Source organism: Chiloscyllium plagiosum, unplaced genomic scaffold, assembly GCF_037043375.1.
Source record: "Chiloscyllium plagiosum isolate Xiang-an unplaced genomic scaffold, Cpla_swu_hap1 HiC_scaffold_3, whole genome shotgun sequence".
NCBI lineage: Eukaryota > Metazoa > Chordata > Chondrichthyes > Orectolobiformes > Hemiscylliidae > Chiloscyllium > Chiloscyllium plagiosum.
The window spans coordinates 61,548,529-61,572,305 of NW_028270141.1; the positions used below are offsets into that span (position 1 = coordinate 61,548,529).

The 23,777-nt window shown below is 41.9% G+C and overlaps 1 protein-coding gene across 2 annotated transcripts in view; it reads right to left on the reverse strand.

The window, feature by feature from the left end:
- mtmr9 (myotubularin related protein 9) overlaps positions 1–23,777 on the reverse strand; it is a 75,395-nt gene that overhangs the window by 3,456 nt on the left and 48,162 nt on the right. For both annotated transcript variants that reach the window (XM_087979805.1, XM_043682436.2), the window contains exons 7-9: positions 18,988–19,129; positions 17,996–18,216; positions 11,079–11,230 (exon numbers count right to left, since the gene is read on the reverse strand). In XM_087979805.1, the coding sequence (XP_087835931.1) occupies positions 11,079–11,230; positions 17,996–18,216; positions 18,988–19,129 (515 nt within the window). The remainder of the gene's footprint in view (positions 1–11,078; positions 11,231–17,995; positions 18,217–18,987; positions 19,130–23,777) is intronic.

Genomic DNA, 23,777 nt, shown 5'->3' on the forward strand with positions numbered 1-23,777 from the left:
CTGGTGAAGTCGACGTTAATGCCATGTGGTTGAAGGGTCCAAAGGCGGAAGATGAGGCGCTCTTCCACCATGGAACATAACAGCGCAGTACAGGCCATTCAGCCCCCGATGTTGCACCGACCCGGGGAACCAATCTGAAGCCTATATCTCTAACACTACTCCGCTTTCATCCATGTGTTTATCCTATGACCATTAAAATGCCTTTAAAGTTGGCGAATCTACTACTGTTGCAGGCAGTGCATTCCACACCCCTATTACCCTGAGTAATGAAACTACCTCTGACATCTGTCCTACATACACCACTGCTCAATTTAAAGCCATGTCCCCTCGTGCTAGCAATCACCATCCAACGAAAAAGGCTCTCACTGTCCACTCTATCTAACCCTCTTGTATGTCTCAATCAAGTCACCCCTCAACCTTCTTCTCACAATTGAAAACAGCCTCAAGTCCCTCAGCCTTTCCTCGTAACGTTCCCTCAATACCAGGGAACATTCAAGTAAATCTCCTCTTCACCTTTTCCAAAGCTTCCACATCCTTCCTGTATTGCAATACTCCAACTGCTGCTGCACCAAAGTTTTAGACAGCTGCAGCATTACCTCGTGGCTCTGAAACTCAATCCCTCAACCAATTAAAGCTAACATACCATGTGCCTTCTTAACAACCCTATCAACTTGGGTGGCAATTTTCAGAGATCTATGTATATGGACAGCGACATCTCTCTGCTCATCTACACTACCAAGAATCTTACCATTAGCCCAGTACTCTTTGTTCCTGTTGCTCCTTCCAAAGGGGATCACCACACACTTTTCTGCATTAAACACCATTTGCCACTTCTCAGCCCAGCTCTGCAGCTTATCTATGTCCCTCTGTAACCTACAACATCCTTCAGAAATATCCACAACTGTATCGATCTTAGTGTCATCCACAAATTTACTAAACCATCCTGCCACACCCTTATCCAGGTCATATATAAAAATGACAAACAGCAGGAAATGACAAAACAGATCCTTGTGGTACACCACTAGTAACTGAACTCCAGGATGAACATATTGAGGGCAGCATGGTGGCTCAGTGGTTAGTACTGCTGCCTCACAGCACCAGGGTCCCAGGTTCGACTCCAGCCAGGTGACTGCCTGTGTGGAGTTTGCACATTCTCCCAGTGTCTGCGTGGGTTTCCTCTCACAGTCCAAAGATGTGCAGGTCAGGTGAATTGGCCATGCTAAATTGCCCATAGTGCTAGGTGCATTAGTCAGAGGGAAATGGGTCTGGGTGGATTACTCTTCAGAGGGTTGGTGTGGGCTGGTTGGGTCGAAGGGCCTGTTTCCACACTGTTGGGAATCTAATCTAATCCCATCAACCACCACCCTCTGTCTTTTTTCAGCTTGCCAATGTCTGTTCCAAACCACTAAAATCGCCCTCAAACACATGCCTCAGTATTTTCTGCAAAATCCTACCATGAGGAACCTTATCAAACGTCTTACTGAAATCCACATAGACCACATCAACCACTTTACCATCATCCACCTGTTTGGTCACCTCCTCGAAGAACTCAATAAGGTTTGTGAGGCACAACCTACCCTTCACAAAACCATGTTGACTATCCCTAATCAACTTATTCTTCTGTAGATGATTATAAATCCTACTTTGTATTTCCTTTCCCAACACTTTACCCACAACCAAAGTAAGGTTCATTGGTCTATAATTACCAGGGTCGTCTCTACTCCCCGTCTTGAACAAGGGGACAACATTTGCTATCCTCCAGTCTTTTGGCATTAATCCTGTAGACAATGATGACATAAAGATCAAAGCCAAAGGCTCTCTAATCTCCTCCCTGGCTTCCCAGAGAATTCCAGGATAAATCCCATGTGGCCCAGTGGACTATTTATTTTCATACTTGCCAGAATTGCTAACACCTCCTCCTTATGGACATGGATCCAGTCTAGTCTAATAGCTTGTATCTCAGTATTCTCCTCAACAACATTGTCTTTTTCCAGTGTGAATACTGACAAAAAGAAATCTTCATTTAGCGCTTCCCCTATGTCCTCGGACTCCACGCACAACTCCCCACTGCTATCCTTGATTGGCCCGAATCTTTCTCTAGCCATTCTTTTATTTCTAATATATCTATAGAAAGATTTAGGGTTTTCCTCAATCCTATCTGCCCATGACTTTTCATGTCTCCTCCTGGCTCTTCTTAGCTCTCTCTTTAGGTCTTTCCTGTTTAACCTGTAACTCTCAAGTGCCCTAACTGAGCCTTCACATCTCATCCTAACATAAGCCGCCTTCTTCCTCTTGACAAGAGATTCAACTTCTTTAGTAAACCACGGCTCCTGCGCTCAACCACTTCCTCCCTGCCTGACAGGTACATACTTATCAAGGATACGCAGTAGCTGTTCCTTGAATAAGCTCCACGTTTCAGTTGTGCCCATCTGCAGTTTCCTTCCCATTCTATGCATCCTAAATCTTGCCTGATCTCATCATAATTGCCTTTCCCCCAGCTATAACTCTTGCCCTGTGTTATACACCTACCCCTTTCTATTACTAAAGTAAACATAATCGAATTGTGGTGACTATCACCAAAGTGCTCACCTATCTCCAAATCGAACACCTGGCCAGGTTCATTACCCAGTACCAAATCCAATGTGGCCTTGCCCTCTTGTCAGCCTGTCTACATACTGTGTCAGGAAACCATTGTGCAGCCATTGGACAAAAACTGACCCATCTAGAGTACTCACACTATAGTATTTCCAGTCAATATTTGTAAAGTTAAAGCCCCATAACAACTACCCTGTTACTCTCACTCCTATCCAGAATTATCTTTGCTATCCTTTCCTCTACATCTCTGGAACTATTCGGAAGCTGATAGAAAACTCCCAACAGGGTGACCTCTCTTTTCCTGTTTCCTATCAATCATCGAGTGGCTTGAATTTGGCAGTGGTGATAGCCCAGGACTTGCATGTCCTTGGCAGAGTGGGAGGGGGGTTTGAAGCAGTCGGTCATCGGTCTGCATTCCGCAGAGACCCTTCCCTCAGTGACTCCCTTGTTAGGTCCATGCCCCCCACCAACTCACCCTCTGATCCCGGCACCTTCTCTTGCTACTGCAAGAGGTGAAAAACCTGTATCCACATCTCCCCCCCTCAACTTTCATCCAAGGTCCCAAAGGATCTTTTCACATTCAAATACCTCATCTACTGTGTATGTCTCTCTCAGGGAAAGAGGATGCCAACTCTCAGAACGTTTCAGGGAACATCTCTGGAACACATGCAACAAACAACCCCCACTGCCCTGTGGCCGACCGCTTTCACTCCCCCTCCCACTTGGTCAAGCACATGCAAGTACTGGGCTGCCTACAATGCCAAATCCAAGCCACCCGACGACTGAGGAAGAATGCCTCATCTTCCACCTTGGGACCTTTCAACCACATGGCAAAATCGGTTTCACCAGTTTCCTTGTCTCCCCTACCCCCACCTCATCCCAGATCCAACTCTCTAACTCAACACTGCTCTCTTCAACTGTCCTACCCGCCCATCATCCTTCCAAACTATTCATGCCACCCTCCCCTCTAACCTATCACTATCAGCCCCTACCTGCATCTAACTATCGCCTTCCCAGCTGCCTCCCCCCTCCCCCCACTCTCCTATTTATCTCTAAGTCCCCTTTCCACAACCATCCCTTCCCAACATTCCTGATGAAGGGCTTACGCTTGAAACGTTGATTCTCCCGCTCCTTGGATGCTGCCTGACCTACTGTGCTTTTCCAGCGCCACACTTTTCGGATCTGGATAAAGTAGGCTTCTAAGTACCATAGTCAATTAAGATCGCAAACAAACGTTCAAATATAAAATTCAGCTGTAATAGTATCATGACTGAACAATGCTAGAGATTCCAGTGTGGTTTAGTGGTAGGCTTTAGACCAAGTTTTGTATTGATTATGCAATTTAGAAAACATTACAACAACGGGGAAACAAAACAAAAACACGTCTTAATAGCCACGAGGATACTGCAAACAGCGACTTCAGCCAACTCTTATCAATTATTTCAAATGTACTACAAGGACAGGTGCAGTTACAATTGTAACTTACTCTCATTCTAAGAATTTAAGAAGCATTTAGTGGTCTGGATCAAACAAATAAACAATTTTATAATTTACTATGAGCACCTCGGAGTTGTATGAACGTACTTAAGCAGTAAACTAAAAAGTTCTTTAAAGTAACTTAATGCATACATTTATGTGCACCAAATTAATTTCATAAAAAAAGATGTACACATGTTGAGAGAAAAGCACAATACTTCAAAATAATATGGTAAAATAAAACACCATGGGAGACTAATCAGCAAGGTTAGATCTCATGGAATACAGGGAGAACGAGCCATTTGGATGCAGAATTAGCTCAAAAGGTAGAAGACAGAGGGTGGTGGTGGACTGTTGTTTTTCAGACTGGAGGCCTGTGACCAGTGGAGTGCCACAAGGATCGTGCTGGGCCCTCTACTTTTTGTCATTTACATAAATGATTTGGATGTGAGCACAAGAGGTACAGTTAGTAAGTTTGCAGATTACACCAAAATTGGAGGTGTAGTGGACAGCGAAGAGGGTTACCTCAGATTACAACAGGATCTGGACCAGATAGGCCAATTGGCTGAGAAGTGGCAGATGCAGTTTAATTCAGATAAATGCGAGGTGCTGCATTTTGGGAAAGCAAATCTTAGCAGGACTTATACACTTAATGGTAAAGGCCTAGGGAGTGTTGCTCAACAAAGAGACCTTGAAGTGCAGGTTCATAGCTCCTTGAAAGTGGAGTCGCAGGTAGATAGGATAGTGAAGGCGGCGTTTGGTATGCTTTCCTTTATTGGTCAGAGTACAGGAGTTGGGAGGTCATGTTGCGGCTGTACAGGATATTGGTTAGGCCACTGTTGGAATATTGCGTGCAATTCTGATCTCCTTCCCATTGGAAAGATGTTGTGAAACTTGAAAGGGTTCAGAAAAGATTTACAAGGATGTTGCCAGGATTGGAGGATCTGAGCTACAGGGAGTGGCTGAGCAGGCTGGGGCTGTTTTCCCTGAAGCGTTGGAGGCTGAGGGGTGACCTTATAGAGGTTTACAAAATTATGAGGGGCATGGATAGGGTAAATAGACAAAGTCTTTTCCCTGGTGAGGGGGAGTCCAGAACTAGAGGGCATAGGTTTAGGGTGAGAGGGGAAAGATATAAGACTATAAGACATTCAGCCCATCGAGTTCACTCTGCCATTCAATCATGGCTGATGCGCATTTCAGCTCCACTTACCAGCGTTCTCCCCGTAGCCCTTAATTCCTCTAGACAACAAGAATCTATCAATCTCGGCCTTGAAGACATTTAGCGTCCCGGCTTCCACTGCACTCCGTGGCAATGAATTCCACAGGCCCACCACTCTCTGGCTGAAGAAATGTCTCTGCATTTCTGTTCTGAAATGATCCCCTCTAATTTTAAGGCTGTGTCCTTAAAAGAGACCTAAGGGGCAACATTTTCACACAGAGGGTGGTACGTGTATGGAATGAGCTGCCAGAGGATGTAGTGGAGGCTGGTACAATTGCAACACTTAAGAGGCATTTGGATGGGGTATATGAATAGGAAGGGTTTGGAGGGATATAGGCCGGGTGCTGGCGGGTGGGACCAGTTTGGGTTGGGATATCTGGTCGGCATGGACCAAAGGGTCTGTTTCTATGCTGTACATCTCTATGACTGTTGGTGAATTGTTGTAGATCTCTACCATCATGTAGAGAGTACAGGCTGCTGTTATCATGTCAGTGGTGGAGGGAATGAATGATGAAGATAGTGGATGGACTGCTGATGAGAGGCTTTTTTGTTGTGGATAATGTCATGTTTGAATGCTATTGAAGTCTTAATCATCCAAGCAAGTAGAGAATATTCCATCATTCTCCTGATTTGCACTCTGGAGATGGTGGACAGGTTTTGGAGAGTCAGTCGGTGAGTTACTCTCTTGTTTCTGGTTTCCCTTTTACTGGCAATGATCATTGCATGACACAAATGTTGCTAACATTGATTAGACCAAGCCTGACTGTTGTCCAAATCTTGCTGCATTTGAATATCGACTGTTTCAGTATCTGAAGAGTCTCCAATGGTACTCAACAGTATTTGCTGGTGACGATACATCCTGACCACTGAACTCCTAATGGAGGCATTGAGATAGCACAACTATGTTCAGCTGCTTGATCAGGGACTTGTGGTGCAGTGGCAGCATCCCTACATTCGAGCCAGAATGCCTGAGTTCAAGTCCCACCAGTTCCAGCCGTGTGTCAAAACACGTCTGAACAGGGTGATTAAAGATAGATACCTTGAGGTGCTCCTGCAGCGATATCCTGCAGCAGACAAGATTGGAGGACCTACATAGGATTCATCCAGCAGAACCTGTCCCCTTCAATTCCCATTCACTCCAGTTTTGTTGAGGCTCCTTGATGGCATACTAAGACAAATGCTGCCCTTGATTTCAAAAGCAGTCACCCACACTTCCTCTTAAGGGCTGCACGGAGGTTCGGTGGTAGGCACTGCTGCCTCACACTCCAGAGGCCCGGATTGAATTCCAGCCTCGGGCTGTGTGGAGTTTGCACATTGTTCCGTGTCTGCGTGGGTTTCTATTGGGTGCTCCGGTTTCCGCCCACAGCCTATAAATGCGCAGGTTAGGTGGACTGATCATGCGAAATTGCCCATAGTGTCTAGGGCTTTCTCATCCACTTTTGGACCAAGACTGTAATGAAGTCAGGTAGAGAGTTGACCTAACAGCATTCAAACTGGGCCTCAGCAAGGAGGTTATTCTGGAGTTAAGTGCTGCTTGATAGCACTGCCAAAACCACCTGACATCACTTTGCTGGTGATTCAAAGTAAACTCACCTGGCAAGGTTTACCTCGGTTGGATTTGTTCTGCTTTTGTGGATAGGACACACCAGGGTAATTTTCCATGTGGCTGGGTTTAAATGCACAGGGAATGCATAGCCAGATCTGCTGCACAAGTCTGTTATTGGAATACTGCCAGGCCCTACAACCTTTAATTATTACATGATATCATATGAAGTGATATACTGGTAGCTGTGAAGAGGAGACATCCACTTGACACTTCTAGTTAGAGGGACTACGAATGCTTTAGCCTTGCCTTTTGCACCTAAGTTCTTATTTATCCCATCATTTGGAATGGAGATAATTTTTGAGCCCTCATCCTCCAATGAGTTGGTTAATTGCCCACCAGCACAGATGATGGGATGTGGCGGGACTGCAGAGCTCAAATAGGATTAGTTGGTTTTCAGGCTTTGTCTATCACATGCTGCACCAGATTGACATCTTATTTGTAAGCATGTCTGGTACTGCTCCTGGCATTCTGTCGTTCCCACTTCGTTGAATCTGTTGCTTGGTGTTAGTAGACTGGGAGATTTGTGAAAGGTTCATGAAAATATTGAACGAAAAGCAAAAGAACTGCAGATGCTGTAAATCAGAAACAAAAACAGAGGCTGCTGGAAAAGCTCAGCAGGTCTGGCAGCATCCGTGAAGAGAAATCAGAAGTTAACGTTTTGGGTCCATTGACCCCTCCTCAGAACGGGTCACCCGATGTGGGTTTCATCAGATGTTGCAAAGAAGCTGAGTACTGTCTGCTCACCACCTGCCTTCCTGGATCCTATCCTTCCTATACTTAACTTTTTAATATACTTCATCTTTGTGGCATTACCATTTATTATATATTGAATAGAGTTCCCTTTATTTTAGTCTCTAATCCAATGAGGTGATGATAGTTTGCCCCCATGTTTACATTATTCTTATGTCTCAGTGGTATAACAGAATCCTTGATCAACACTGCACTGCATATACCCTTTTCCAACTTTATCTTTCTGAATATTTTGTCATTTGGAATGCTCAACATAACCCAAGTTCGAGATGATGGTCAGTTATTGCACCATACCTTCAGAGCAATCTGTGCTTCTACTTCACCAACTATGTTCAACATACTTTGTGCCTTTGTAGACCCGATTCAAACATGATTCAAATACTTATTCAATTCATATCCTCTTGAGTTTTACCTGACAATTCTCTTCTCCAACCATGCAAGCTCAGAGATATCTGCACTCTAATTCTCGACTCCTGAGGATCACCAATTTTAATAACTCCATCCTTGGTGGGGTAAGCTATGGCTCTGTGCTCAAAACTAGAATTCCAACCCTAAATCCATTATTTACTTCAGTCATGCTTTAAAACCAACTGCTCAACTAAGATTTGGGCACCTGTAAAGCCTTGATGGCTATACTGTTTTATAATGCTCCTGTGAATCAGCTGAGGATTTAAACTCAAGTTTCAAAATTAATTACATTAAAAATGCTCAATAATAGATGATGCTTGCTCTTTCATTCATAGCATCAGAAATTAGCTGTTCTTTGACCCTATCTTTCCTTTAACATTTACAATCTAAACCCAATTCGTTAGTCTATGATATATATTTTAAAAGTGTAATTCCATCTCTCAACTCTTCACATCTGACCTTGCAACCCAAGACTGGGCATCCATAAGACCAGTGGGCCACCATCAGCAGCAGAGTAGGACTCTAACCTCATGGTTTGGCATTTTTCCCCTTTCTACCATTGCCATCAAGCTAGGGGATCAACCCTAGTTCAATGAAGACTAGCATCAGGCATTCCCAAAACTGACGTGTCAACATGGTTAAGCTACCAAACAGGATCTCATGTCGACCAAACAGCATAAGTGATCAGACAAGTAGATCGAAGCTCTGCAGTCCTGCCATTTTTGGTCGTGAGCGGTGGAGGACAACCAAACAATTCACTGGAAGAGGTGGTTCCACAAATATCCAAATCCTCAATGATGGAAGAGCCCAACGCATCAGTGTAAAAGATAATGTTGATGCATTTGCAACAATCCTCCTCCAACTGACTCTAGCATCAAAAGATGCAGTTCTTCAGTCAATTCTATTCACTCCACATGATAACAAACACAGCTTGCAGCACAGGATAATGCAAAAGCTTTGGGCCCTGACAACATTCTGGCAATAGCACTGAAGCCTTGTGCTCCAGAACCTGCTGCACCCCAGCTAAGCTGATTCTGTGCAACAGTGGCATATAGACAACAATGTGGAAACATTCTCCAGTTATGTCCTGTACATAAAAATGAGGACAAATAAATCTTGACCAATTACCGCACCAAGAGTCTGCGCTCGATCAGCAATCAAGTTATGGAAGGGGTCATCAATAGCGCTTCCAAGCTGCATCTGCTCAGCAATAACCTCCTCAGTGACGCCCAGTTTGGGTTCTGTCAAGTTTCAGCTTCTGACCTCATTACAACCTTGGTTCAAACATGGGCAAAAGAGCTGAATTCCACAGGTGAGGTGAGAGTAACAGCCTTTGATATCATGGCCACATTTGACTTAGTGCAACATCAAAGATCCCTAGCAACTCTGGAGTCAATGCGAATCAGGGTGCAAACTCTTCACTGGTTGGAGTCACACATGACACACAAGATATTTGTGGTTGTTGGAGGTCAGTCATGTCAGGTCCGAGACATCTCTGCAGGAGCAGCTATAAATAGTGTCCAAGGCCCAACTATCTTCAGCTGCTTCATCATAAGGTCAGCAGTGGGAATGTTCTCTGATGATTGTAAAATATTCAGCACCATTTGCAACTCTTCAGATACTGAAGCAGTCCATGATCAAGTGCAACAAGACATGGACAATATCCAAGCTTGGGCTGACAAGTAACATTTTCAGCACATAAATGCCAAGCAATGACCATCTCCAATAAAAGACAATAAAATCTAACCACCACGCCTTGGCATTACCATCACTGAATTCTTCCACGAACAACATACTAGGAGTAAACATTGACCAAAACTTCAACCTGACTTGCCACATAAATAGTGGCTGTATGAGCAGGTCAGAAGCGAGGAATACTGCAACAAATACTTCACCTCCCAACTCCCCAAACCCTGTCCACAAAGCACAAGGCAGGAATGAGATGGAAGAATCCCTATTTGCCAATAGCTCCAACGACACTCAAGAAACACCATCCAGAACAAAGCAGTCTGCTGATTGGCATCACATTCACAAACATCCACTTTCTCCACAGCTAATACTCAATATCAGCAGTGTGTACCACCTACAAGATGCACTGCAGAAAACTGCCAAAACTCCTGAGACAGCATCTTCCCACAACTCCTTCCATCTAGTTGGACAAGGGCAGCAGATACTTGGGAACACTACCATCTTCACATTCTCCTCCAATCACCATCTTGACTTGTTCCTTCTCTGTTGCTAGGTCAAAATCATAGAATTCCTCCTTGATGGCATAGTGGGTCTACCTACAGACCATGGATTGCAGCAGTTCAAGAAAGCTGCACACCACTACCTTCTCAAGGCCGACTAGGGATGTGGTCAGCAATGCCCACATCCCATGAGTGAATTAAAAAAAAGATGGGCATTACACGGGCTTAGGGACACACTCCGAAATGTCTCATTATGATCTATTCTAAGATTGGAGAACTGCATTATAACAACTCATTGTTGCTATTTCTTTATTAAATGCTTCAAGCTATCAGTGTACTTTTCAGAAGAATGCCCTCAGCAAAAAAAACTATTTTTGTTTGGGAGATGGAATGTAGCTATACAACGTTCCACAGCAAAAAAATTACGTTTTAAAAACCAACGGACTCAATCATGGGAGTTTAATAAAAATAGATATTGTTCTAGCTATAGTACTGTATTTTATCTAACACTTTTTTTATTTATCAGTTTGCTGGAGGTGTCTCTCACTTGAAACTCTCTCTAATCAGATGAATCCTGTGCATCGCCCCACTAAATCCAAGATTTAGGATAATAGTCATAAACTTAAAAATAAATCTACTGGAAGTACAATAAGGCATTTCCATAAAAATAATCATCCAAGTAATACATTGATACAATCCTGTGAAACAAAACAGTGCTTGCTGGCAAATAATCACTGAATATTTTCATGGAAGTGATGCTCTTTTAAAAGAAATAAAGAAAAACATTAACTACCAATGAATTTCTAGTTAAAAAGGAACACAATCCTTTCCTCACCTTCCCATAGCTGCAAACTTTGTGGTGCCACTGAAGGCCAGATAACTAGGCTGTTAGCTTCATATAGGGGGTTGAAGTACTTCTCCAGTTCTTTTGGTCTATTCATCCAGGACCACAGAGATACAGTTTTCTGTTGAAGTTTCAGTTTTCGTCTAGAATATAATGAAAAATAACTTTAGATTACGATTGTTCACAAAAAAAATCAAGACAATTATCATGAAAATATAAACCTACCAATGTTTCATTATATTCAAAATATAATGGAACGTCGGTGCAGTCACGATGAATGGGTGCAGAACATGAATGTGTAATTCAAAGGATGGCATTTCAATCAAGAAAGAACACTTTTTCCTGCATATTGAACTTTGAGTGTTGGTTGCACTGCAGGTATAACTGCATAATTAACAAACTAATCTATTTTTGAAACTTCAGTTTTTTGGAGGCCACTCCAATCAGTGGATGTTCTAGTTGCTTTAGTCAATGACAAACGCCAAATAGTAAAGATAGGGGATTCAGTTGTTGAGGATTGTATTACTGTGAAGCGATGTTGCATGAATATTACTTGCCATTCATCAGCCTAAGCCTGAGGTTGTCTAAATCTGTATTTAGCCTTGACTGCATGTTTCTGCAATATCCTGACTTCTAACCATGATGGAGGGAATGTAATTGATGAAGCAGCTGAATATGATTGGGACACAAGCATCTTCTTTTAAGCTCAGTACAATTTCAGACAGTGAAACTTTCATTCTCACTCATCCCAATGTTATGAGGACTTCTTGGTGTCATGCTTAGCCAAATTCTGTTTGTGTCACGCACAGTTAACCATCTAATCCTTCTCTGCCATTTTTTATAATCTGTCCAATTATCAGACCTTCCACCAATCTGAGAGTCATAGAGATATACAGCACTGAAACAGACCCTTCCAGTCCAACTCGTCCATGCCGACCAGATTTCCCAACCCAATCTAGTCCCACCTGGCACATATGCCTCCAAACCTTTCCTACTCATATACCCATCTAGATGACTTAAATGTTGCAATTGGACCAGCCTCCACCACTTCCTCTGGCAGCTTATTCCATACATGTACCACCCTCTGAGTGAAAAAGTTGCCCCTTAGGTCTCTTTTATATCTTTCCCCTCTCACCCTAAATCTATGCCTTCAAGTTCTGGACTGCCCAACCCCAGAGAAAAGACTTTGTCAATTTACCCTATCCATCCCCTTGTGAGTTTGTAAACCTCTAAAAGGTCACCCCTCAGCCTCAGACGTTCCAGGGAAAACAGCCTATCCTATTCAACCTCTTCCTATTGCTCAAATCCTCCAACCCTGACAATATCCTTGTAAATCTTTTCTGAACCCTTTCAAGTTTCACAACATCTTTCTGATAGGAAGGAGACCAGAAATCACAGCAGAAATAACTCACCAATCTTGAGTTCCCTCTCTCGCAGTCTTGTCAGAAGAACATACTGTAAAAACATAATAATCACAGCAGTAGGCCATCTGGCCCCTTGGACCTGCTCTGCCATTCATTAAGATCATGGCTGATCTTTCTCGTGAACTCAGCTCCACTTACCCGCCCTCTCACCATAACCCTTAATTCCTTTAAAACATAGAACATTACAGTGCAATACAAGCCCTTTGGTCCTCGATGTTGCGCCGACCCGTGGAACCAATCTGAAGTCCATCTAACCTACAATATTCCACTCTTGTCCATCTGCCTATCCAATGACCATTTAAATGCCTTTAAAGTTGGCGAGTCTATGACTGTTGCAGGCAGTGCTTTTCACATCCCTACTATTCTCTGAATAAAGAGACTACCTCTGACATTTGACCTGTAACCATCACCCCTCAATTTAAAGCTATGTCCGGTCGTGCTAGACAGCACTAGAGGAAAAAGGCTCTCACTGTTCAACCTATCTAACCCTCTGATTATCTTGTATGTCTCTATTAAGTCGCCTCTCAACCACATTCCCGTTAATGAAGACAACCTCAAGTCTGTCAGCCTTTCCTCGTAAGACCTTCCCCCCATACCAGGCAACATTCCAGTAAATCTCCTCTGAACCCTTTCCAAAGCTTCCACATCCTTCCAATAACGTGGTGACCAGAACTGTATGCAATACCCAAATGTGACTGCACCAGTTTTGTACAGTTGCAGCATGATCTCATGGTTCTGAAACTCAATCCCTGTACCAAAAAAAGCTAACACACCATATGCCTTTTTAACAACCCTCTCAACCTGGGTGGGAATTTTCAAGGATCTATGTACCTGGGCACCAAGATCTCTCTGCTCATCGACACTGCCAAGAATCTTACCATTAGCCCAGTACTCTGCACTCCTTTTACTCCTTCCAAGTTGAATCACCTCACACTTGTCTGCATTAAATTCCATTTGAAACCTCAAGCACAGTTCTACAGCTTATCTAGGTCTCTCTGTAACCTACAACATTCTTCATTCCTATTCACAACTCTACCAATCTTAATGTCATCCGCAAATATACTAACCCATCCTTCTTTACTTTGCTCAAAAACTGCATACATTCATGTAGAACTCTGAGCTCAAAAATTGCATGAATTTATGTAAAACTCTGTTATCTCACTTTTTAGATTAGAATCAATCTAAACATCATGGCATAGACAGAGAACACAGGGGGCCAACACCTTCAACATATTGTCTAGCTATCACCATTGTTAACAGCTAACCCGAGAATGCAACTTTAAAAAAAAGGTTTTGTGATTTACACAGGAAAGAAGTGAAACTATCACTGTATTCTAAAAGATGAAAAGCTTAACAGACAATCAATTTTTCAATGTATAATTTCAGTTACATCACACTGTAAATTTTTGCTATAAATTCTGTGTTACGATCGAGCCCTCCACTATCACCTGATGAAGGAGCGTCGCTCCGAAAGCTAGTGTGCTTCCAATTATACCTGTTGGACTATAACCTGGTGTTGTGTGATTTTTAATATTGCAACAATGTTATCCTTGATTAGCTGTATTACCCCTCTAACTTTATCCAGCTTCCTATTCCTCCTGTATGCCATAATAAGTGACCCAATCATTGTCATTGTGCAGCCACATCTCCACAATGTTTCTCAGATCATATTTGTTAACTTCAATGTAATTTTATTTCATGACACAGCATGGTGTTTAAAAAACGTGAAATTCAAAGGCAAGACATGACCTTGTAAAAGATTCATTTTGCAGACAAGTTCAAATCTTAAGAAAATTGCACCCCCTGCTGGAAACCAATAAACCACTTTCTTTTAAAACAGTACTATATATTTGTAACGAACTCCAAAATAAGACATATCCAAATGGTAGAATTTGCTCAATCTTTTCCCAAATTAACTGCTATTAAGTGCAGATTTTCTTTGGATCTTATATTTGGAGGTTTCCCAATATATTCTTTTATAGAAAAATGGTGACTCAATAAACTTTTAATGATTCTGAATCTGAGAGCTACTAAAATGAAATCAGTAGTTCAGTGCTACTGATTCCAACTCATTAAACTTCAATCATCTCAATAAAAGGCATGCACATATATCATATATACAACAAACAGATGGAAATACATCAATTTTCTCTCAAGCTACACAAAACTGTGATTTGATCTTTCACTCTTGTTGGGAAAATACTCTGACAGTCTCTACCTAACACCATGGAAGTAGTTTCCCCACATGGAGTGCAGCAATTCAAGAACTTGTCTTATCATCACTTTCAAGAACAATTAACAAGACTCTCATACTTCGAAATGAGCAATGTGTTTTTTTCAAATTCAAAACTACTGACCACCACTGTCATTTATAACACATGAACACATGAATGTCAACTTAGATATTTTTAGAAATTCATGAACGTCACTTGAGTAGTATGAGATTTATATGTATAAAAGTATACTTTTTAAAACCAATGGTAAACGAGTTGAGCTATTTTTGAGATAGGGTTTCATAATTAACTCGGCCACATTTTGAGGAACCACGGTTTTAAACCATTACGTGTTAGAGGGCATATGATTGAAGGCTTCCTGGAGTATTCATGAATGTTTAAATAAGAGTTTTGAGAATATTAAAGTTCTGGGTGTAAGTTTGCTCACTGAGCTGGAAAGTTTGTTTTCAGATGTTTTGTCACCGTATTAAGTAGCATCATCAGTGAGTCTCCAGTGAAGCACTGGGATTAGTGACCCGCTTTCTATTTATGTATTTAGGTTTCCTTGGGTTGGTGATGTCATTTTCTCAGAGGGTGGTAAATGGGATCCAAGTCAATGTGTTTGTTGATAGAGTTCCGGTTGGAATGCCATGCTCCTAGGAATTCTCATGTGTGTTTCTGTTTGGCTTGTCCTAGGATGAATGTGTTGTCCCAGTCGAAATGGTGTCCTTCCTCATCTGTATGAAAAGATACTAGTGGGCATGGGTCATGGCTTTTTGTGGCGAGCTGATGTTCAAGTATCTTGGTGGTTAGTTTTCTGCCTGTTTGTCCAATGTAGTTTGTTACAGTTCTTGCACGGTAATTTGTAAATAACAGTACTTTTGCTTGTTGTCTGTACAGGGTCTTTCAAGCTCATTAGCTGCTATTTTAATGTGTTGATGGGTTTGTGGGCTACCATGGTGCTAAGAGGTCTGAGTAGTCTGGCAATCATTTCTGAGATGTTTTTGATGTAGGGGGAGAGTGGCTTGGGTTTCTGGGCGTGTTTTGTCTGCCTATTTGGGTTTGTTGCTGTGAAATTGGCAGACTGTGTTCATTGGGTACCCATTCTTTTTGAATACACTGTATAGGTGCACAGAGGAACTACGAAGAGCAGAAGAAAATCATCTATACAGCGCATTCAAAAACTGATACTCAATGAACATAGTCCGCCAATTTCTCAGCAACAAACCCAAATAAGCAGACAAAACATGTCCAGAAACCCTCGACATTCAACCATCAACACACTAAAACAGCAGCTAATGAACTTGAAAGACCGTATACAGACAAGCAAAACTAATGTCATTTACAAAATATCGTGCAAGAACTGTAACACACACTACATTGGACAAACAGGCAGAAAACTAGCCACCAGGATATATGAACATCAAATAGTCACAAAAAGACACAACCCACTCTCACTAGTATCCTTACATAAAGATGAGGAAGGACACAACTTTAACTGGGACAACACATCCATCCTAGGACAAGCCAAACAGAGACACCCACGAGAATTCCCAGATGAATGGCATTGCAACCGGAATGCTATCAACAAACACATTGACTTGGACCCCATTTACCACCCTCTGAGAAAAAGAAGAGGAAATGACATCACCAACCCAAGGAAACTGAAACACAAATAGAAAGCGGATCACTAACACCAGTGCTTCACTGGAGGCTCAATGATGAGGTTACCTCGTATGACACGAAATGTCTCAAAATGAACCTTCTACTCAGACAGCAAGTTTACATACAATGTTGAAATACATTGCAGGAGAAACAAAAATTATGACATCAGGTTAGCAGAAACTACAAGGAACAAGTCTGTTTAATCATTTAGTTAAAAACTGCTGACTTCAGTTTGAAGGAGACATCACTGAAGCTCCATGCATGAATAGTCTTTCCCTAGAAAGAGGAGCTTGCTCAGAGCAGTTAAGGAAGTAGATTACCTTGCCAAGGGTTTCAGTTTGTGAAAACTTTCAGATCAAGATTGTTTGGTTAGAAATCTGCATTGGTTATCTCAAACTGAGAATGCTTAAGATCTCATGAAGATTCATGATATAGGAGGTACAAGGATTCAAGAAAAGACTTCACAGCTCACAGGGCAGGAACTGAGGAAAAAGCAGTGATGTCAAAACAACAGATTAAGCAGGGAAGGAAAATGTATTTTTGTGTTACCTTAGAGTTGTGGTGCTCGAGAGTAGTTGGCACTTTATTGCAAAATGTTTCAAACTGTTATAGAGAGGTACAGCACAGAAACAGATCCTTTGGTCCAACTTGTCAATGCACACCAGATTTCCCAAATTAATCTAATCTTATTTGCCAGTACTTGGCCCATATCTCTCTAAACCCTTCCTTTTCATAAAACCATCCAGATGCCTTTTAAATGCCTCCACCACTTCCTCTGGCATGACCCTTTGTATGAAAAAATTGCCCCTTAGGTCCCTTTTAGACTTTCCCCTCTCACCCTAAACCTATGCCCTCTAGTTCTAGACTCCCCCCAACTCAGGGAAAAAGACCTTGTCTATTTATCCGTTCCATGTCCCTCATGATTTTATAAACATCTCTAAGGTCAACCCTCAACCTTCAACACTCCAAGGAAAACAGTCTCTCCCTGTAGCTCAAACCCTCCAACCCTGGCAAAATCCTTGTAAATCTTTTCTGAACCCTTTCAAGTTTGTATTTAGATAGTTTGTATTTATTTATTTTTATTTCTAATGGGATAATCTTCTGATTTACTGTTAAAACTAAATGTGGAGCCTTGTGTATTTATGCTTCAGTGAAAGATTGCCACATTAAATTCTGAAAAATATGATCTATTATAGCCAGATTTCAATTTGGGATTTGACTTGTCCAGTAGTAACATCACAACACTGCTTACAGTCTCAGATTTTAAAAGATAATCAATCTCTGCCTGCCCTACTGACAATGATTACAAATTCAATCTCACCACTGGATGATAACTAGTGAATCTAAACATAACCAATGAGTTTCAACAGGACTTGCAAGAAAAAGATGAGCTCAAGCTAAATAAACATATTAATAGTTTAATCATCAATACAGAAAAAGATGAACTTTCCGGCTTTCATGGTCGAAGAAAAAGTGACTCCAGGAAAGAACAAAAGGTTATGCAGAATAAAAAGTAATTATCCTGGCTTCAATATTGAATCCCCAAGCCCACACAAGAGCAACAAAACAAAATTCTCTTTCTAACGATCTAGGCAGCATTACAAACCTTTCATTTTCATTGTTGCCCAAGAACGTTCCAAATTGGGAGGCATAAGCATGTTCAAACAACACTATTAGAAACTGTTCATTAAATTCAAAAGAGCATGGGAACTGGCGCTGGATCTGCCAACAGCAATCCAGGAAGAGGAGAAATGTAGGAGCTTCATTCTTCTGCTTAGAATTGGAATAGGCTGACTGAGCACATCGCTGCTGGAATGGATGACCAGCCTGGAACAAATAAACCAAATGTGAATAAAATTTCCCCAAGAGAGGAGTAAGTAGGTGACAGGCAATAACATCTTTAAAAAGTCAGAAGTGACCATGATATGGAGCAACTGGTGTCCACTTTAAAAATTGATTGAACTTACCATTAGCCTCAAAAACAAGCAGAATTCTAGATTGCCTTAATGAAATTATTAACTACAATAAATTTAGCCTTACACAGAATCTCCTAAATCATCTCACTTCAAAATCTTTATGATACAAGATTCCCGCACAATGGCTCAACGTGAAACAACTGCAATCATTTTACTTTTACTGTTGTATCACTGGAAAACTACTCCAAAACCAAAAAAAACAAATCAATTGGGAGATCAGTTATGCACAGTTATTGATGTGGAGATAGACCAGCTTTTCATCTTCGTCTCTAATCCCAGCAACATGTGGTGTGTTATATTTCTGCCTGGAGGTGAAAAGCCGAAGCCAAATTATCAGCGAGTGTTGCTAACTTGCACAGCTCTGACAACTTGTCTATATTAATGTGGCCTCCAAATTTAATTCTTCCAAAAAAAAATCATGGAGTTAGACCACACCAGCTTGAACCTAAGAGCTCATTTATGATGGCTGCATTTAAGCTTTATTTTTAAATTTCCTGAATTACACTCAATCAATAGAAATAATATCACAAATGAATTCAGGATTCTTATCAACACTTTTCACAATGAATAATGTTGTTAGCCACATAGCCAAAAAGAAAGTCATCTAGTTTTAATTACTAACCTGTAACCACTCACGTTCAATCAAGGCCTCAAAACCATTAATCGTTCTGCATTGTGGATCTAGAATAATGTGGGCAAGAGAAGTGACTTGTAAAGTGGAGTCAACCCCTTCACCACCATGAACCAGTACAGATGCACCTTCCCTGAAACAGGAACAAAAGTATAAACACTGTGAATACATGTTAGAAAAGGTATAATTTGCACTATTAGTATAAAGATGTGTTTTCTAAAATACCTATTGGACAGGCATATACTTGGTTCTTTTCAAAAAGCAAAAGTAGCAACAGTGGTGCATTTTTCAAATACACTAATCTTTTCTGAAATGCAGACAGTCTGCAGTATTATCAAAGAGATCTCATGATACAGTTTGTAGGTAGAACAAAACATTGGTTCTCAACAATATGATTTGCCACAGACCAATCGTTTTCTTTCTTTCTTCCTCTGAAGTCTCTCTTGAAATTGCATGTTCAAAAAGATTAAAAGGCCACATCACTTTAAGTGGAAGGTTCTGATAGATGAAATCTGAATTTATACAACTGTCTCTGGGAGAAAAAAAAATCAACCACTCGTAACTGATTCAGGAAGAAACCCAGTGCTAACAGCTTATGTGGCAAGTGACCAGCTGAATAATATTTGACAGTCTGTGAATATGCATTTTCCTTGACCTAAATTTAACTGTTATATAACCAAAGTATGTGTAAGGTAATACCCCATAGCATATTCTACCCCCTCAGGTTTTGGAGCTGAGCACGCCTGGGAGGGGAGAGATGGGCATGGATAGTTGAATATGTTTGCACACTTCAAACCTTTAAAGCGTAACACGAATATTTAAACCCAAAGAATTTAAACCCAACAACCAAGTTATATAATTTTTGTTTTGTTGCCACACAGCAGATTTCAGCCTTTTCATGTTTGGATATCAACTTACAGTATTAAGCAGCTGCAATACCTGGGAAAACTGGGTGAAATATAGTGCAGTAAGGTTCATTTTTATATCTCTTGTGCTCTTTGGCTTGTTTTAATATCAAGGCAAGTGTTCAGCTTAGAGAACACGTATTCAGGAAATGGAGTTGTGTCATACAGCACAAAAACAGACCCTGTGGCCCAACTCACCCACACTGATCAGGTTTCCTAAACTGAATTCGTCTCATTTGGTTACTTTTGGCCCACATCCCTTTAAACCTTTCCTTTTCACATACCGTTCTCTGTTGTAACTGTACCTGCCTCGACCACTTCCTCTGGCAGCTCGTTCCATGTAAGCACCACCCGCTGTGTGAAAAAATTGCCCAAGGTTCGTTTTAAATCACTCACCTATGCCCTCTCGCTTTGGATTCTCCTACCTTAGGGAAAAGATCTTTGCTATTCACCTTATCTCTGCCTCTCCTGATCTTAGATACCTCTAAAAAGGTTTTTAACTCTTCAACCTCTGAGGGTCCAGGGAAAAAAGCTCTGGTCTTTCCCGCCTCTCCTTATAACTTAAACTTTCCAGTTCAGGTAACATCCTTATCAATGACTTTTGAACTCTTTCCAGTCTAATAACATCCTTCCTATAGCTGGATGCCCAGAACTGTGCGCAGGACTCCAAATGTGACCTCACCAAATACATCACATAATTTTCATCACCATTGCCTTCTTTAGAAATTGGCCTACCTACACCCTTGGTTCTTTACTAAAACAATTGTCCAGAATGCAAATTGAAGGTAACCTCTGTTGTGCTGTATGGCATTACCATGTTAAATAGAATGAATTTAGAATAGTTCCAGCAATTCAAAACATTCAGCATCCATGAAGTACTCTGGGCCACCAGCAGATCTGTATTCAACCAAAATTTGTAACATCACAGTTTATCAAATACCTCACTCTACCTTTACCAGTAAGCCAGGGAATCAACCTGACTTCAATGAGGAATATACAGCAGCACCAGGCATACCCAATGATGAGGTATTAAACTAATGAAGCTATAACAAAGGACTGCTTATATGATAAATAACCAAAGAAGCGGCAAATAAACAACTATCAGGAGGTGGAGGCTCCGTAAATATCCCTATCCTTAATGATGGAGGAGCCCAGCATATCAATGTAAATCACAAAGCTGAAGCATTCAACTAACCTCAGAAGTACCCTGTATCAGAGGCCAAATTTAAGCCAACTCAATTCACTCTACATGATATCAAGCAAGAGCTGAAAACATGAGATAATACAAAAGCAACAGAACCATCAACTTTTCAGCAACAGTCTGAATGATCTGTGCTCCTGATCGAGGTAAGCCAAAAATCAGTTGTTTTAAGTACAGCCAAAGCAATGGCAGCCAACCAATGTGGTGATTGCCCAGGTTGTGGTGTCCTAACAAAAATAAACAGGACAAATCCAATCTGGCGAAACACTGCTCCATTAGCCTACTCTCAGTCATCAGCTAAATGAGGGAGGAAGTGTCATTAGTTTTATCAAGTGGCATTTGCTCAGAGTCAACTTGCTTACTGATACTCAGTTTGAGATCTAAAAGGATCACTCAGTTCCAAACCTCATGACAGCCCTGGTCCAAATATTGTCAAAAGAACCAAACTTAAGAGGTAAGGTGAATGTAATTGTTCATGAATATCCAGGAGTCCCAGCAAAATTAAAATTAAATGAGAATTAGGAGAAGACTCTGTAATGCTGCATGGGATTCAAAAAGTAGTACAATGGTGGTGGTGGTGTTTTTTGATTGCCAACTCAGTCTCAAGACATTGGTGCAGGAGTTCCTCAGAGTAATGTGCAAAGCCCAAACATTGTAGGCTCCCAACAGTGATAATGCAATATTTCACACCAAGTTGAAATTTCCAAAAGGTAATTAAGCAGCATCAGGAACCCTCCTCAATCACTCACACCGATTATCTCCTTGCTGAAACCCAAAAATTCCTTTTTCTACATGGGTGCAGACACCCGAACCTGTCACCTTGTAGACAGCACCAAGCACACACTTCACTGGAATCAGCCACCCAACCATCACACATCTCCTTCCGCATCAGACATAAATTGCTGCACACCCCAACTCATGACATCACCCCCATCCCAACATCCCTTGCCATTTTTGCCCAATGACCACTGTTGCTTGACACTACTCTCCCATAAATGACATCCAGTCCTTCTATCTCCAACCCAAAGCCCAATATTCCTGAATGTCTGGCTGCTCACCCTGATACCACTCTTTCCCTACAACCTTGGTCATCATATCCCAACTCTGCTATTGCTAAATTACTTAACACACCCTCTCCCTGCCTTGTTGCTACACCTGCATGTCCTGACAATCGACACACTCCCTGCCTCATCTCACTGTCCACCTTCCCAAAAAAAATCAAACAATCCCATTAACCCCACCTACTTCCTGATATCCAACTCCTCTCCCATCTCCACCTGACAATATCCTTCAATCAGTTGCCCTTTCCATCACCTGATAACCTCTCCCTGCTCTCAAAACCTGACCCCTTTTCCCACCTCTATCCATCTATCCACTCCAAAGCCAAACAAATGTCCATATTATGTCTTCACCTCTATCTTCACCTGATATTTTTTCCAATCATGTCCAACCCTTGACATGCCATGGCCCCTTGTATCAATCCTCCCACCCCGAAGACTGGCATTCCTCTGAAATGCTCCCCCATGAAACCCAACTCCTAACATCTGTATATGCTTTTTTACAATCATACACACATCTACCTGACCACCACACCCTGACCCTTTGGCTCCTTCCCAAGCATGACGACTCCACTCATACCCCAGATGCACCCCTTACTATCCTATGAGTCTCACTGCACAACCTCCAGCTCTTGGCCTCTATCTCTAGTCACACAACCTCACTTAACATGCCACCACGTACTCTGTCATCATTGCCTCTGACACCAGACACATACCTGATTTCTTTAGCATTATGCCTGCTGGTATTCCATCTATACCTCTCACTCCAGATACCCTTTGTCCAAAATGCACCAACCTCTTCCTCACCTTACACACACCCTCATAGATCAGACACCCATTCCCCTGTCCTGACTGCACGCGCCTGACACAGCCACATCCCATCACCTCTGATGCATGCTATCCAGTCCTCACCTGTCCTCTTGCCAAATGCCCTTTACCCTTAAAGAATAGGATGTCACCCTGTCCCCAACAGCCTGCATAACACGTGACACCTTCAACTTCCCTCTTCCAATAAGCTCTGCCCTGTTATGCCAGATGAAGGCCACAGAGGTCTTACGGTCATTTGCCTACTCCCATCCCTCAGCCCCAACATATGCCCCACAACTTTGCTATATCACCCTAAATATGTATCCACAAAGGTCTTCCCCAAAGTGCACCAGCTCTGCCACCAACATCCGTTATATGTCTTGCTCCCAATAATCTTGCAGCAATAGGCAGCCTAAATACGCCTTGGACAAGCCCTTTTAACAAATCCCAGATACACAAGCCCTTAACCAAAGGGACCTTCCACTTGCCTCACATTGTTAAGTCCTTGATCACCCTCTTGCACCATGTCCACCCAACTAGCACTGACCACCTGCTGAGTTCCACCCCACCTGATGAATGCCTGCCCTCACGCTGCTAGATTACCTGCGTCCCATCTCCACTCCAACAAGCCCTGCTCTCACATCCCAGACCCCCACCTGCTACCTATAACTCCAATACCTTATTTACCCTATTCATGCAGAGCACAGAAGTTGCATTGAGACCTTTAAAACATGCAATGTGGCAGTTGCTGTCATTGTGGTTTCCATAACATTTCACTCTGCTGCTACCTGCAAGAGTTATTAAACTGCT